The sequence below is a fragment of the Petaurus breviceps genome, unplaced genomic scaffold (genome assembly GCF_028583685.1).
Source record: "Petaurus breviceps papuanus isolate PSGF00001 unplaced genomic scaffold, PetGlider_PUasm1.0 90845, whole genome shotgun sequence".
NCBI classification, from domain to species: domain Eukaryota; kingdom Metazoa; phylum Chordata; class Mammalia; order Diprotodontia; family Petauridae; genus Petaurus; species Petaurus breviceps.
This window is the reverse complement of record NW_027187359.1, coordinates 2,796,177-2,810,799: the sequence shown is the minus strand read 5'-3', so window position 1 is coordinate 2,810,799 and position 14,623 is coordinate 2,796,177. Positions and strand designations below refer to the sequence as shown.

At 41.9% G+C, this 14,623-nt stretch overlaps 1 protein-coding gene across 3 annotated transcripts in view; it reads left to right on the top strand.

Annotated features, from left to right (window-relative positions):
- The window catches only part of CNNM4 (cyclin and CBS domain divalent metal cation transport mediator 4), a 64,271-nt gene that overhangs the window by 28,049 nt on the left and 21,599 nt on the right, over positions 1–14,623 (top strand). For all 3 annotated transcript variants that reach the window (XM_069071907.1, XM_069071904.1, XM_069071905.1), the window contains exons 2-5: positions 280–423; positions 751–888; positions 2,309–2,478; positions 2,908–3,004. In XM_069071907.1, the coding sequence (XP_068928008.1) occupies positions 280–423; positions 751–888; positions 2,309–2,478; positions 2,908–3,004 (549 nt within the window). The remainder of the gene's footprint in view (positions 1–279; positions 424–750; positions 889–2,308; positions 2,479–2,907; positions 3,005–14,623) is intronic.

Sequence of the window (14,623 nt, the reverse complement as noted above, 5' to 3'; positions counted from 1 at the left end):
GCATAAATAAGGTCTTTGGCATAGTGCCTACCTTGCTTCAGTGGTTCTCAGTATACTCTATAATAACTGCTTGGTGATTATTAATTGATTCATCAGGACAGAAACTTTTCTTCTAGGCGACTATATCTGTTCTGGCTAAGCCAACATGATCTTCTGTACAAATAAATGCTCCTTCACAGAAGATTTTAGTACTTTTGGAGGGAAACCTGTGGCCCGACTGGTAGGTTTAACCTTTGGTTCCTGTTTCATTCTCCTCTGATTCATTGTCTTGTTCCCTAGGGAAGTCACATCTGGCCATTGTGCAAAAGGTGAACAGCGAGGGTGAGGGTGACCCTTTTTATGAAGTCCTGGGATTGGTGACTCTGGAGGATGTCATTGAGGAGATCATCAAATCGGAGATCCTGGATGAGTCTGATATGTATAGTAAGGCTCACCCGTTCCCTTTTCACCCACCTCATAATAGATCATCAAAAGTTCTTCCCCCCTAGTCCTGACTAAGGGCATGGCAGCAAGGGCACAATCCTCCCAAGAAGGCTCAGTCCCTGCCAATAGCCTCATGTTCAACTAGCTGAAGGCGTTATTATGTTTTCACATGTCAGCCACAAGCTTGGGACCATGAATTGACCTAGAGTTCATTATGCTTGGGTTGAGAAGGTCAGGACATGGGAGAAACAAATTCCTTCCAATTTGGGGCAATTCAGGTTGATGAGATCATCAGGCCAAACTTAACCTAAACCCCTTCTCTTGCAGTGGACAACCGGAGCCGAAAACGGGTAAACAATCAAAAGAACAAGCGTGATTTCTCAGCTTTCAAGGTTCCTGACAATGAGATGAGAGTGAAAATCTCACCCCAGCTACTTCTGGCTGCTCACCGATTCCTGGCAACTGGTAAGCCGTAAGGAAGGGATGGGGGGTGGGGGGGAAGGGTGTACTCAGTTGTGAAATAGAATGTATAGTTTCCAAGGATATCAGAGATGGTGATTTTAAAAAAAACCCAAACATTTAGCCTCTAACCAATCTATGGAGTAGCACAATGAGGTAAAGAGTGTGTGAAGGGTTAAGGATAGTATATCTGCCTCTGGAGAGGATAAAGCTTGATTTTCCCCTGGGATTGCCAGGTTGTTTGCATTATAAATGAGTATCTATTCTACACTCCCAGCAAAAATCTGGAGTTGGGCTAAAGATCATAAGGGACCATAATGAAAATGGAGTCTATGCCCAGCTCACTGGGGAGGAGATAAAGTTGGCATCAGGCAGGGGATGATCTGTGGAGGTCCCTTGGTGACACATAGCTTTGGGTAGCCCTATACAAGGACATGTAACGGGGAAGAGAAGGCATTTATAACCCTCTTGATATATGTTCTCATACTCATGACAAGTAACAAAGTCATGTTTGCAATACTTTTGCTACCTGTGACCAGGCCCATGGTCCTCACTTAAATTTTGGAAGTGTTCCTCCTTGTTTTGCTTCCCTCAACACTTCTTCCATCTTACAGCTCCCTCAGAAAAGAGCTGACAAAATAGACATCTCCTGACTTCTTACCCGGATCTCCCAGAGACCTTGAGGGCCTGTGGCATGCCTTTCTTCCCTCCTGCTTCTGTTTCTCTCCCATCCCTCTTCCCAGTTTCATTCCCCCTGCCTCAAAACTGATTCCCTCAGCATTCCTTCTATGGTAGTGTTCCTGTCAGAGCCTTCTCTTATAGGGATCTAAACAAATAGTGAGGCCAGTTCCAGTATAGGAACTTACTACCGTGTTTCCCCGATAATAAGACCTATCCCGAAAATAAGCCCTCCCCTTACTGTGTAAGATTCCTCTAAAATAAGCCCTCCCCTGAAAATAAGCCCTATTGAGATTGCTACTGTAGTGAAGGTGATCCCCTGCGCTACATTACGGTACCCTCTGTATGCACTGTCCCCCCCTCCCCGGGTGAAACACACGCCATGCTCCGAGCTGCATCCAATCAGAGCTGCAGCAGTGAGCGCGTCATCCTGTTCTTCCCCAGTGATTTGCTTATTGAATAAAGGTACATTTTTTTGTTCACATTTACCTGTTTATTAAAATTGCTGTCAATGTTCATTAAAATAAGCCCTCCCCTGAAAATAAGCTCTCTGGTGTTTTTCTGTCCAAAAATAAATAATAAGACAGTGTCTTATTATCGGGGAAACACGGTAAGTGCCCTTCTTTCCAAATGTAGTCACAAAGAAACTGTTAACTAGATGCCTCATTCTGAAGGTTTATATATAAACAGCTGCCAGGGGAAGGGGGATCCACACCCCTATGACAGCATCCTCTCCTGTCTTCCGTAGAATTGCCCCTATTTGGTCCCTCAATAATATCTGAGAAGATCCTCCTTCGCCTGCTAAAGTACCCAGATGTCATTCAAGAGCTGAAGTTTGATGAACGCCATAAACTTAGTGCCCGGCATTACCTATATGTTCGAAACAAATCTGCTGACTTCTTCATCCTCATATTACAGGTGAGCTCCCTCTTTTATCTCATAGGCAGCCTGGTCCCATTCCCTCCTGCCTTCTCTCTGGGCTCTACTGCCTGACCTGATCTCCTTTTACCCTACTTCCCTCACTCCCTAGCCTCTGGCTGCATACATAGATCCCCATCACAATAATGTCTTGTGTGCATAGGGAACTCAGAACTCTGCTCCTTCATCTTCTGAGCTTTGTCATCCTGATCATAGAAGACTTAAAGGCACAATACTTTGTCCCACTGTCTCTTTTCCTTAAGAAACCTGCCTATTCCCAATCCTTGTCCTTTTAAGATTCTAAAAATAGTCTTTTTCATCTCAGCTAGATGGAACCAAATTACCCTGCCTTCTTCCTGCCTTTCCTCTTTCTCTCGTCTTGTTTTCCTCTTTCCTTTGTTTGTAGCCCTCATACCCATGTCCTTCCAGGGAAAGGTGGAAGTTGAAGCTGGGAAGGAGAACATGAAGTTTGAGACAGGGGCATTCTCCTACTACGGGATCATGGCACTTAGCACTCCTAACATAGGTGAGTTGGTCTAACATGGGAATGTCAAAGTTAAGCGATCACAAGTTTTTATTTGTATGCAGAAAAAATACGAGAGTTGGGCCCTGCTCTCAAGGAGTTTTCCTTCTAGTTGTCTCAGAGACAAAAAGAACATATGAAACAATGGCATGAAATACACAGTGGCATATAATTAAATGCTAAGCTGAGTGGTATAAACCATAAGTAGTGATATGAATTCAGAGGAAAAAGAAGACCATGGAAGTGAAGAGTCGGCAAGAAAACTTGTAAAACTAGAAAACTCATAAAGTAGGTGGGCCTTTGGATAATGGGCATGATAGTCACAATTGGGAAGGTTGGATAGGCAGAGAGGGGCCAAAATGTGATAGAGAGGCCAGGAAATGGGCTTTAGATTAGTCTTGATGTACGAGGAAGGAATCAGGGAGCCACTGATGACTTTTGAACAGAAAAAGTGACATAAGAAAGGCAGTGTTTAAAGAAGATTGATTTAACATCGATATGCAAGATGAATGAGGAGGTAGGAGATACTCAACAACTCAGGAAGTTAATCTTTTTTGGAATGACACAGATATAAGTAGATGAAGGCTTAATATGTGTTGACTGATTGATCAGAATTGAGAGGGAGGAAGCTAAGGAAACTCCAAAGTTTCAAGCCTTGGGTGTCTAGGAAAGTGGGGATGACAGAGATAGGGGGATTGGGAGAAGAAGTTTGTGAAGGGGGTTCAGGGTGGACAAGAAGATGAATAAGTACCACTTTCCAGTTGGCTTGGGTATTTCTTTTGCCTAAAATTTTATTCTAATGGTATGAAGAAACTCAGAAGAAGAAGTCAGGCATATTCGTAGTGGAAAACAAAGCTAAGGATTTAGAAAGGCTCAGTGATAGCATAGATGCATTGGGTCAAGGATTAAGAAAGGACTAGACATTCGAGAAAAGAAGTTCAACATCTAGGTAATATTGTGTCAGGTTAAACTTGGAAGCAAGAACAAGTCATCAGGCTTCCTTTCTGTCTCTGTTAGCAGTCCCTGGGGCCACGCCCTAATCATCTGGTCTGTACTATCCTCGTGTAGGACAGCCTATGGAAAAATCTGGCTATGGGGTCATCTGCTTAACTCATGTAACTTTGGACAAACCACTTAACTCTCCTGTGTCTTAGTTTTCTTACCTGAAAATTGAGGGAGTTGGACTGATGATCTCCCAGGTTAACATGAAGCCTCACTATCTGATTCTTTTGACAACATGAAATGTTTAAACTTTTGGGGCAGTTGAGGATTAGGGTCCTATTGAACCCATTTTTATGGTTTGACACACAAAGGTACCCCTTGCTGGTGGTAACCACACACTGCAATGTTTTCGGGACTTTTTGTCAATCAACAGGCGTCTATTAAATGCCTACATATGTGACTGTCTTTGTGCTGAGGGAGGAGGGAGGTAGTAAAAAAAAAAACAGCAATTAAGCAGTCTTTGCCCTCAGGGAATTTACATGTCATATAACCAAGTTCTTTCTGCTCCCTTTTTGGGGGGATAAACCTCCTTCTGGAGACCTTCCTTTAGCCACATACCTTCCATCTCCTGCTGCTTGTGTCCCCCAAGAGAAGGCTGCTAGGGGCTATCAGAGTGACTTCCATCTGTGTCAACACATGACAACTTTTACCTCCCTCTGTCCGCCCGATGTAAAAGAACCCTTGGTGCAAAAAGGTGCATAGGCCTTCCATTTCCTCCTGTGCCCATCCCTTGAGGGAAGACAGAGAGGAAAGTCCATGGGGACCGGGCACTTCCATTTCTTGCTGTGCAAGTTTGCCCTCCATCTCTTGCCAAGCAGTTGCCTGCTGAATCTCTAGACTTCAGAGAGGAGAGGAGTAGTGAAAGAGGGCCTCCCATTTGACCATCTGCCTTTCATCTTGTGTTCCATTTATCTCCAGCCCCATCGCCATCCTCCTCTGAAAAGAGGAGTGCACTTTCCCCTCGATGATGAGCATTCTTATACCAGCTCTTACCCTACGAATTTCAGTTATTCTGAACCCCTGTAGATCATCATCCAACACCCCTTCCCCACCACCGCCCCATCCATCACCTGCTTCCTTATTCCCATCCTTTTTAGCCTTCCCATTCCAAAGGTCCAACCAGATGCCATCCTTCCACTGTGCCTTCTCTAATGCCTGTTCCACAGACAACAAACTTCCCTTCATCCTGAATATTTTCTTGTCTTACTCCTTCCATCTTCTAGCTGTTACTGAAACCTGGCTCTTCCCTGATAACACAGCCTCCCTAGCCACTCCTTCACTCTTTCCCCTCAACCCACTGGTTGAGTGGAGAGTTGGATTACTCCTAGCTCCCTGTTGCCATGTCCAGGTTCTCTCCCTGCCTCTGTCACTCAGTAACTCCTTTTCCTTTGAGGTCCATGCTTTTCATATCTACCACCCAGTTAAAATCCTGTTATATATAGTTGTCTCCAGACTCCCAGGTCCTTCCTTCCTCTATGAGTTTGATAGCTGACTCACAGTTTTTCTCTGCACTCATACTAGGAGACTTCAGCATACATAGCGACTCCTGCAAACACCCTAACCACTCAGTTCCTCAATTGATTCACTTCCTGTGACCTGCTCTTCCATTTCAACTCAGTCACACAAAGATAGTCATATCCTTCATCTTACCATTAGCCATAAAAGAACCATCTCCATGTTCAAGAATTCTGAAGTCCCCTTATCTGCAGGCTTTTCACCTTTTCCTGTCTTCCCTCACCTGCACACTGTGAGCTTCAAGCCTTCCACCTCTCTGTTCTCTCTCAGACCATCACCACTGCATTAGCTACTCCCTCCTCTTTTCCCCATCCTGACCCCTTGGTGAACCAATTCCACTCTATATTGTTCTCTTGAATCCCTAGCCTACTTATCAGAATGCCAGTTGTACCCCGACAAGCCTCAGCCTTGGATCACTTCCATCATTGGTTGCTCCTACACACATTCTTCTGAATGAAGGTGGAGAAAATCACACAACAGTTCCAACTGGATCCACTAGAAATTTATGTAACACAACCTCATCTGGACCCTCACTGCTGCCGGGCAGTCCTACTGTGCCTCCATTATCAACTCACTGTCCCCCTCTTCAAAGCAGCTCTTCTAAACATTTTCATCCCTCCTCAAACTTTCTGTGGTTTCCCTTCCCTCCCACTCCACCCTCTTAGCTGAGAATACTGCCTTGTATTTTACAGAAAAAAATGAGGCCATTCACTGAATGCTCCCTCTTCTCTCCTCTTCCTCATCTCATATCACTCAGATGCCTTCTCCCACTCTCTCCTTCTTTACCTGTCTCACATGGAGAGGTGGCCTCACTCTTTACTAAGGCTGACCCTTCCACCTACATAAGCGATTCCATTCCTTTCTGTCTCCAGTATTGCCCCTTGTCATCCCCATTGTCACTTTTTTTTTTTAAGAATTTGGTGTTAAGTAACTTCTCAAGGTTACACGGCCAGTTATTTCTGGGTGTGGTGCTAAGTATCAGAGCCTGGATTCCATCCCAGGTCATCCCGACTCTGGGGCCAGTGCTCTTACTCGCTGTGCTACCTGGCTGCCCCTGTCACTTATTTTCAATCTCTCTCTGTCTACTAGCTTCTTCTCTGCTGCCTACAAACGTGTCCATGTCTCCCTCATCCTCTAAAAATGCTCACTTGGTCCTTCCATCCCTGCTAACTATTGTTCTATATCTCTTTTTTTTGCCTTTTGTGGCAAAAAGTCTTGAAAAGACTATCTACACTAGATGCTTTCACCTTCTCTCCTCCCACTCTCTTCTTAACCCCTTACAATCTAGTTTCTGACCTCATCATTCCACCCAGCTGTTGTCTCTAAAGTTACCAGTGATCTCTTAGTAGCCCTTTTCTCAGTCCTCATTCTTGACCTCTCTGTAGCCTTTGACACTGCTAATCATTGTCTTCTTGATGTTTTCTCTAGATGTTCAGGACACTCCTCTGTTCTGCTTCTCCTCCTGCCTGTCTCACTGCTTCTTCTCAGTCTCCTTTGCTGGCTCCTCTGCCAGATCATGCGTTCTGACCATAGGTGTCTCTTGGGGCTCTCTCCTGGGCCCTCTTCCTCTCTCTTTTCCCTCTACGCTACTTTACTTGGTGATCTCACCAACTCTCATAGATTGAAGTACTATCTCTCTGCTGGTGATTCTCATATCTATCTCTCCCGCACCAACCTTTCTACTGACTTCCAGTCTTGTAACTCCAACTGCCTTTCAGTCATCTTGAACTGGATGTCCAGTAGCACCTTAAACTCCATATATCCAAAACAGAATTCATTATCTTTCCCCCTAAACTCTCTCTCCCTCCTCCCTTCCCTATTACTGTGGAGTGCAGCACCATCTTCCTATTCTCTTAAGCTAGCATCATCCTCTACTCCTTACTGTCTTTCACCTCCTATATCCAATCTGTTGCCAAGGCCTCTTGATTCCACCTTTATACCATCTCTGGCACGTGCCCTCTTCTCTTCTGACATTGCAACCACTCTAGTGCAGGCCCTCATATCCTGAGGCCTGTATTATCTGCAATAGCCTGCTGGTAGGTCTGTCTACCTCAAGCCTCTGTCCACTCCATTCCATCTTTCATTCAGTCACTAAAGTGATTTTTTCTTTCTTTCTTCTTCTCTTTTTTCTTTTTGGAGGGCAATTGGAGTTCAGTGACTTCCCAAGATCACATGGCTAGTTTTTGCGTTAAGTGTCTGAGGCCGGATTTGAACTCAGGTCCTCCTGACTCCAGGGCCAGTGCTGTATTCACTGCGCCACCTAGCCGCCCCCTAAAGTGATTTTTCTAAAGCACAGGTCTGAGTGTGTCACCCCATTCCACCACCCTCAGTAAATTCCACTGTGACTCCTTATCACCTCCAGGACTCTCTGGCATGCAAAGCCCTTCATAACCTAGCCCCTCCTACCTTTCTTGTCTTTTTAGACCTTAGTCTGTGCCATGTACTCTTTTATCCAGTGATATTCTCTTCCTAGTGGTTCTAGGAACAACACTTCATCTTTAGGCTTCAGACATTTCCTCTGCCTTTCCACTGTACCTGGAATGCCCCTCTTCCTCATCTCTGCCCCCCAGCTTCTCTGGCTTCCTTTATCATCTTCATCAAGGGGCCTTTCCCAGACTCTTTCCTCTCTTAATTATTTCATATGTATACTGTATGTAGCTTGTTTGCATGATTTTTATTGTCTCCATCTTTAGAATGTAACTTCCTTGAGGGCAGAGCATCGTTTGCCTCTTTTTGTATCTCTGTTGCTTAGCAATAGTAGATGCTTAAATGTTTATTTGTTGATTGATAAACTATAGGTGATGGGTTCTCCCAGGAGAGATTAGGGAGTTGAAGAAAATCAACTTCACTAATAAAGGATGGTGAAGGAAAGCTCGGCTGAAAACACAATTTGTCTGAAGGAGAACTGGGCTTATTCATGGACCTCAAGCTAAGCATGAGTCAACATGGCAGTCCAAAAAGTTAATGTGATCTTGGATTAACTTCAGAGGCATAGTGTTCAGCACACAGGAGGGGGAAGTCTCCCTGGACTCTTCTCTTGTCATACTGCACCTGAAGTATTGTATGCAGTTCCCTAGCTTTGCCAGTGCTCTAGAGGACCATCTCCTCAGTATCCTCATCTCTGAAATGATTCTACATCATGGCCTTTGAACATAGTGTTCGTTGACCTTTTTGGCCCATAGGCCAGTGTCTTCAATTTAGCCTGGACAACCACCTGCCAGGGAGAACTCTGATTTCCCTGCTTTCATCTCAGTTAATACCTCTTAAAAATGCATGACTAAAAGAAGTCTTTCCTCTTCTCCTCATCTTATTAATCACTCCTCACTAGGCAATGAAGTGGTATACTGGATGAAGAGGGGCCCAGAGTCAGGAAAGTCTGAGTTTAAATGCCACCAGGTTCTTACTAGCTGTATGACCCTGGCAAAGTCATTTAATCTTCGTCTGTCTCAGTTTCCTCAACTGTAAAATAAGGCTAATAATAGCACCTACCTCCCAGGTTTGTTGTGAGGATCGAATTGGGTAATATTTGTAAAACACTTAGCACCATGGCACATGGTAGGTCCTTAATGTTTGTTTCCTTCCTTCCTACCTGGACTCACACTGCTCCTAGTTATTCTCCTGAGAGATTTTTATTAATATATTTTGTTTTTTCCATTACCTGCCTCTTAAAATGTCCTCTCATCACATAAAGCCATCTATTGTAACAAAGAATTAAAAACAAAAAGGAAAAAAAAAGTATTTCAGCAAGATGAACCACACAGTCCTCCACGTCTGCAAAAAGGAAAGGAGATGCCATTTCTTATCTCTTGAGTACCAGACTTTGTTACCATAATTATACAGTTTAGTTGTTTTTGTTTTTTCCATTTCTGTTGTTTTAATTTTATCTTTTTCTGGTTTTACTTACTTCACTTTACTTCAGTTTATATAAATTTTCATATAGTTTTCTTTATTTCCATTGTTTCTTACAGCCCAATAGTATTTCATTCCATTTATGTAGCACAATGTGCTTAGCTATTCCCCAATCCTTGAGAACCTAAGTGATTTCTAGTTTTTTGCTACTACGAAAAAATGCTGCTATAAGTATTTTGGTGTATTTAGGGCCTTTCTTTTGATCTTTGATGTCTTTGGGGTTATACAACTAGCACTGTGATCTGTGGGTCAAAGGGTCATTTAGTCACTCTTTTAGTATAATTCCAAGTAGCTTTTCAGAATGTTTGGACTAATTCACAGCTTCACCAGTAGTGTCTTAGTATGCTTGTATTTCCAAACCCCCTCCAACTACTGTTATTTCTATATTTTGTTATCGGATTGGAGAAGTATTTCATGTTTATTAATACTTTTTAATTCTTAGAATTATGTGTCCATATTCTTTGATTGCTTGTCCACTAGGCAGTGGCTCATGATCTTAATATATTTGTGTTAATTCTCTATATATCTTGCATAGCACACGTTTATGAGATGCAAATATTTTTCTCAATAGATATCTTTTCTTGGGGCAGCTAGGTGGCACAGTGAATAGAACACTGGCCCTGGAGTCAGGAGGACCTGAGTTCAAATTGTCCTCAGACACTTAACACTTACTAGCTGTGTGACCTTGGGCAAGTCACTTAACCCCAATTGCACTGCCTTCCCCCCTCCAAAAAAGAAAAAGGCAAAAAAAATAGACAGCTTTTCCTGCCTATCTTATTTATGTTGATTTTGTTTGTGGCAAACCTTTCATGTAATCAAAATTATATGGTTTATCTTTTGTGATTACCTCTTTGCCTTGTTTTTATAAGAATTCTCTCCCAGCCATAACCATGAAAGGTAACCAATATGGTTAGCATCATTTTTTTAAAAATACACTTTATTGGTACCTTTTGTCTTCATATCACAATCATTTCCTACCTCATCTTCCAAACTGAGCCCTCTCATAACAAAGAAAGCAAAAATATCCTGTACAGAGACTGTAGCTGACATTGTATACGACAATCTTATTTCTCCATCTCTGCTGTAAAAAAGGAGGTGGGCTTCATTACCTGTTGTCTGGGATCTTCATCATTATTGCTTACCTGTTTCATGCTGATGGTTTTTGGTTAAAGAGTGTTGCCCTCTTTCTGTTGACCCTGACTGACCTGTCCAGACCACCCCAGCGGACATGCCAACTGTGCCTTCCCTCCCCTTATTGGTTCTGCTTTCTGGCTTCAACCTTTCTAGGGAAGGAAGGGGCCATAGCCTCCCTCTTTTCTAGGTCTAAGCTGCCAGAGTTTGTGTAGGCTTGCTTTTGTTTGCTTCTAATGGAGATGGAGAACAGCTGGTTGGTATTGTCTTTAGGATAATGATGTAGACATTTGGATAAATTTCTTTTTTTTTTTAAAACAATTGGGGTTAAGTAACTTGCTCAAGGTTACACGGCCAGTTATTTCTGGGTGTGGTGCTGAGTATCTGAGCCCGGATTTGATCCAGGTCATCCCGACACTGGAGCCGGTGCTCTTACTCGCTGTGCTACCTGGCCGCCCCTGGATAAATTTCTTAATCACCTCATCAACCTTTTCTGAAATTCATACCTCCCTTCCAATTTCCTTATAGGTTTGCTTTTCCATAATATTTGGTTGTCCTTCCTAGGATCCCTGCCAGTTTATCCACATCATTCTTAAAACATGGAATCTAGAATTGGAAACAGTCCTTCAGGGCCCAGAGCTTTGTGATCATAAACTGGTCACTTCACCTACTGGATCTTTTTTTTTTTTTTAATATATTTTATATTTTTATTTTTGCTTTCTTTGTTATGAGAGGGCTCAGTTTGGAAGATGAGGTAGGAAATGATTGTGATATGAAGACAAAAGGTACCAATAAAGTGTATTTTTAAAAAAATGATGCTAACCATATTTTTTTTTTAAATACAACAAATAATAATCAGCAAATTGCTGAATTATATTCACCTTGAGGTTCACAGAATGACAAAATGATAGAATAGGAAGGGACCTCAGTCTATCCAGTTCAACTGAAATGGAAAAAATATCTCAGAAGACCCTGTGTTGCCTCTGCTGGAAGACCTCCAGTGTTGCCTTTCTAAGAAGTCCATTCCCCTTTTGGACTGGTTGTCATCATAAAGAACTTCATGACATAATCCTAGATCTGCCTACTGGCAAATTCTGGTTCTTGCTCCTAGTTCCACCTTCGAGCTGAACAGAATACATTGTACACCTTCAGATATCCATGACTTTTTCAGCCTTTCCTCACCGTTCTAGTTGCACTTTTCTGGGCAGTCTTTGGCTTGTCATTGCCGTTTGTAAAAAAAAGACATCCATTATTGAACACAGTATCTCAGACTTAGTCTGACGGAGCAGACTGCCAACTCTTTTTTGTTCCTGGAGTGGTTCCAGAGGCATAAGAAAGGAGCATTAGGCCTGGGGTCAGGAAGACCTGAATTCAAATCCAGCCTCAGATACAAGCTGTATAGGACTTTGGGCAGGTCATCTAGCCTCTGTCTCAGTTTCCTTAGCTGCAAAAAGGGGATAATAATAGCACAGGGTTGTTATAAGGATCAAATGACATAATATGTCAAATGGCCAGCACATAGTAGGTGCTTAATAAATGTTTATTCTTTCCCTCCCTCCCAGGCCCCCCCATTTAATGGAGCTAAGAATCACATCAGGTTTTGTTGTTATTTGAGCTTAGAGCCCAGTAAAGCCCTCAAATCTTTCTCAGAGAAACAGCCATCTAGCCTTGCCTCAAGATCTTGTTCTTGTGAAGTTGATGTTTTTAAATTCAGATGTGAGATTTGACATTCAGCTTCACTCCCACCTTTTTTAGCTACCCTTGTGCTGGCTTAGTTATTTATCCCATGTGGTCCATGCAGATGTCATTAATGCCTCTCCCTGTAGTGTACATATGTTACTTCCTATTCGATTCTATTAAATTTCCCTCTTATCTTTAACTGACCATTTTTGCTCAGTTGTAATTTTAAATTCAGTTGCTGTCTTTTGAACCGTTATTAATACTTTGCTAAGCAAATGCATTAAACAAATCATTAGCTTAAGAAATGAGTAATACTTTTGCTATTCAGACCCTGGGATGACTTTAACAAGCTGTTAAGTGAATATTGTTTGTGAGTGGGATCCTCTTTTGTATATGGAACAGAAGTGTCCTCCAGACCTAATTGACCTAATTTTATAAATGAGAATCAGAAGCTTTACTGAAACCTGTCTTGTATTAGATGTATTATTTTCAAGGGCAGCTAGGTGGCGCAGTGAATAGAGCACTGGCCCTGGAGTCAGGAGGACCTGAGTTCAAATCCAGTCTCTGAACTTAACACAAAAACTAGCCATGTGACCTTGGGCTAGTCACTTAACCCCAATTGCCCTACTCTTCCCCCTCCAAAAAGCAAAATAACAAAAAGATGTATTATTTTCCCCACATTTATAAAGTCTGTGATTTGGTTACAGTCATGTTGGTTTGACCAACATGTGCTTGTCTAAATATTTCTGAAGTGATGTGCTCTAGTATCTTTATAAGCCTGGGACAGAATCCTCTCTCTTCTAATTCTCCTTCACAGCCTTAAAGGAAGGTCAGTCACAGTGTCAGTTTCTTTATTTAATACATGGTTATCTATTTGCAAAATCAAAATTTTCAAAATTCACAGCTAATGCTTTTGCCAACAGCTTCTTCCAGTTCTTAAGTAGCTGTGGATGCATATCATTGAGGCCCAGGTTTTCAAAATAATAAAAAATGTTCCTTCCCCATTGATATATGACTTATTATCTAGCTGTGTGGTAGCCTTGGGTCAGTTATTCAGTTTTAGCATATAAGGCTGTAATGTATCTATAATATATATATATTATGTATAATATATAATATAATATATAAGGATGTAATGGATCATCAAGTCCAACTCTGTCATTTTACTGACAGGGAAACTGAGGCTCAGAAAGATGGGATGATTTGCTTTAGGCCACACTGTGAGTCAGTGGTAGAGATAGGATTCAAAATCAAGTCTTCTTACTTGAGGATTCTTTTCGCCACCATCCACTTATCTTGAGTTTTAGTTTGCTTACCTAGAGGTGAGGATTATAATATTTGTACTATATAACTCACAGGGATTTTAGGAGAAAAAGGATTTGTAAATTCCAGCAGCCCTATATGAATATGAGCCTATATTAACTTCCCATCACAGGTTAGACATCTAAAGCCAGGGAACCAGTATGGAATGGGTCTCTGCTGCCCTCTAATGCCCAAGAGTGGAGCAGTTTAGGGCAAAGCAGGAAATCGACATAGATTTGATATAAGTTGACTAATATGGAAATATGTTTTACATCATTGCTCATGTATAACCTATATCAAATTACTGTCTCAGAGAGGATGTAAGAAAGAGAAGGAGGGAGAAAATTTGAAACTCAAAATTTTGAAAAATGAATGTTAAAAAATTTGCATGTAACTGGGGAAAAAAATAAAATATTATTAAAAAAAGATTTGATGTAAGGAGAAACTTGCTAACAGAGCTGTCTAAAGGGTGGATTGAGGTGCCTTCAAAGACAATGGATCACCCCCTCATTGGAGGTTTTTGGGAAAAGTCTAGATGACCACTTATCAAGTGTATTGTATTAATGATTCCTTTTCCAGAATCAGTTAGATCAGATGACTGTTGAAGATACTTCCATCTCTGAAATTCCCTGATCTCTAATTCTACCTTTCTACCTTTCTGCCTCATTGTTCAATCCGTAGAATTAAGGAGTCTTAGAACTGGACTTTGGAAAATTACTTAGTCCAATATCCTTTGTTTTTTTCTCTGCAGATGAAGAAACTAGCCTTAGAACAACGAAATAACTTCTAGATCATACAGGTAACTAGTTAGTGGAAGAGCTGGCACGAACAAGGATTTAGTTTTTTTACCTCAGGCCAATGCTCTTTCCACTACTGCATCTTCTCTAATCTTTATATAGGGAAACTGGACAAGGAGAAGATGAGCCATTTGAGTCATCTTGTGATCTTGGAACAGAACCTGGAACATCATATCCTGACCTAGCAGGATTGACTAAGGACTAAGGATCTTGCTTCCTAGAAAGTATGGAGAGTAGAGACAGTCTTGCAGTGAATTCTTGAAATGGTTAAGTGATTGCTATCTAT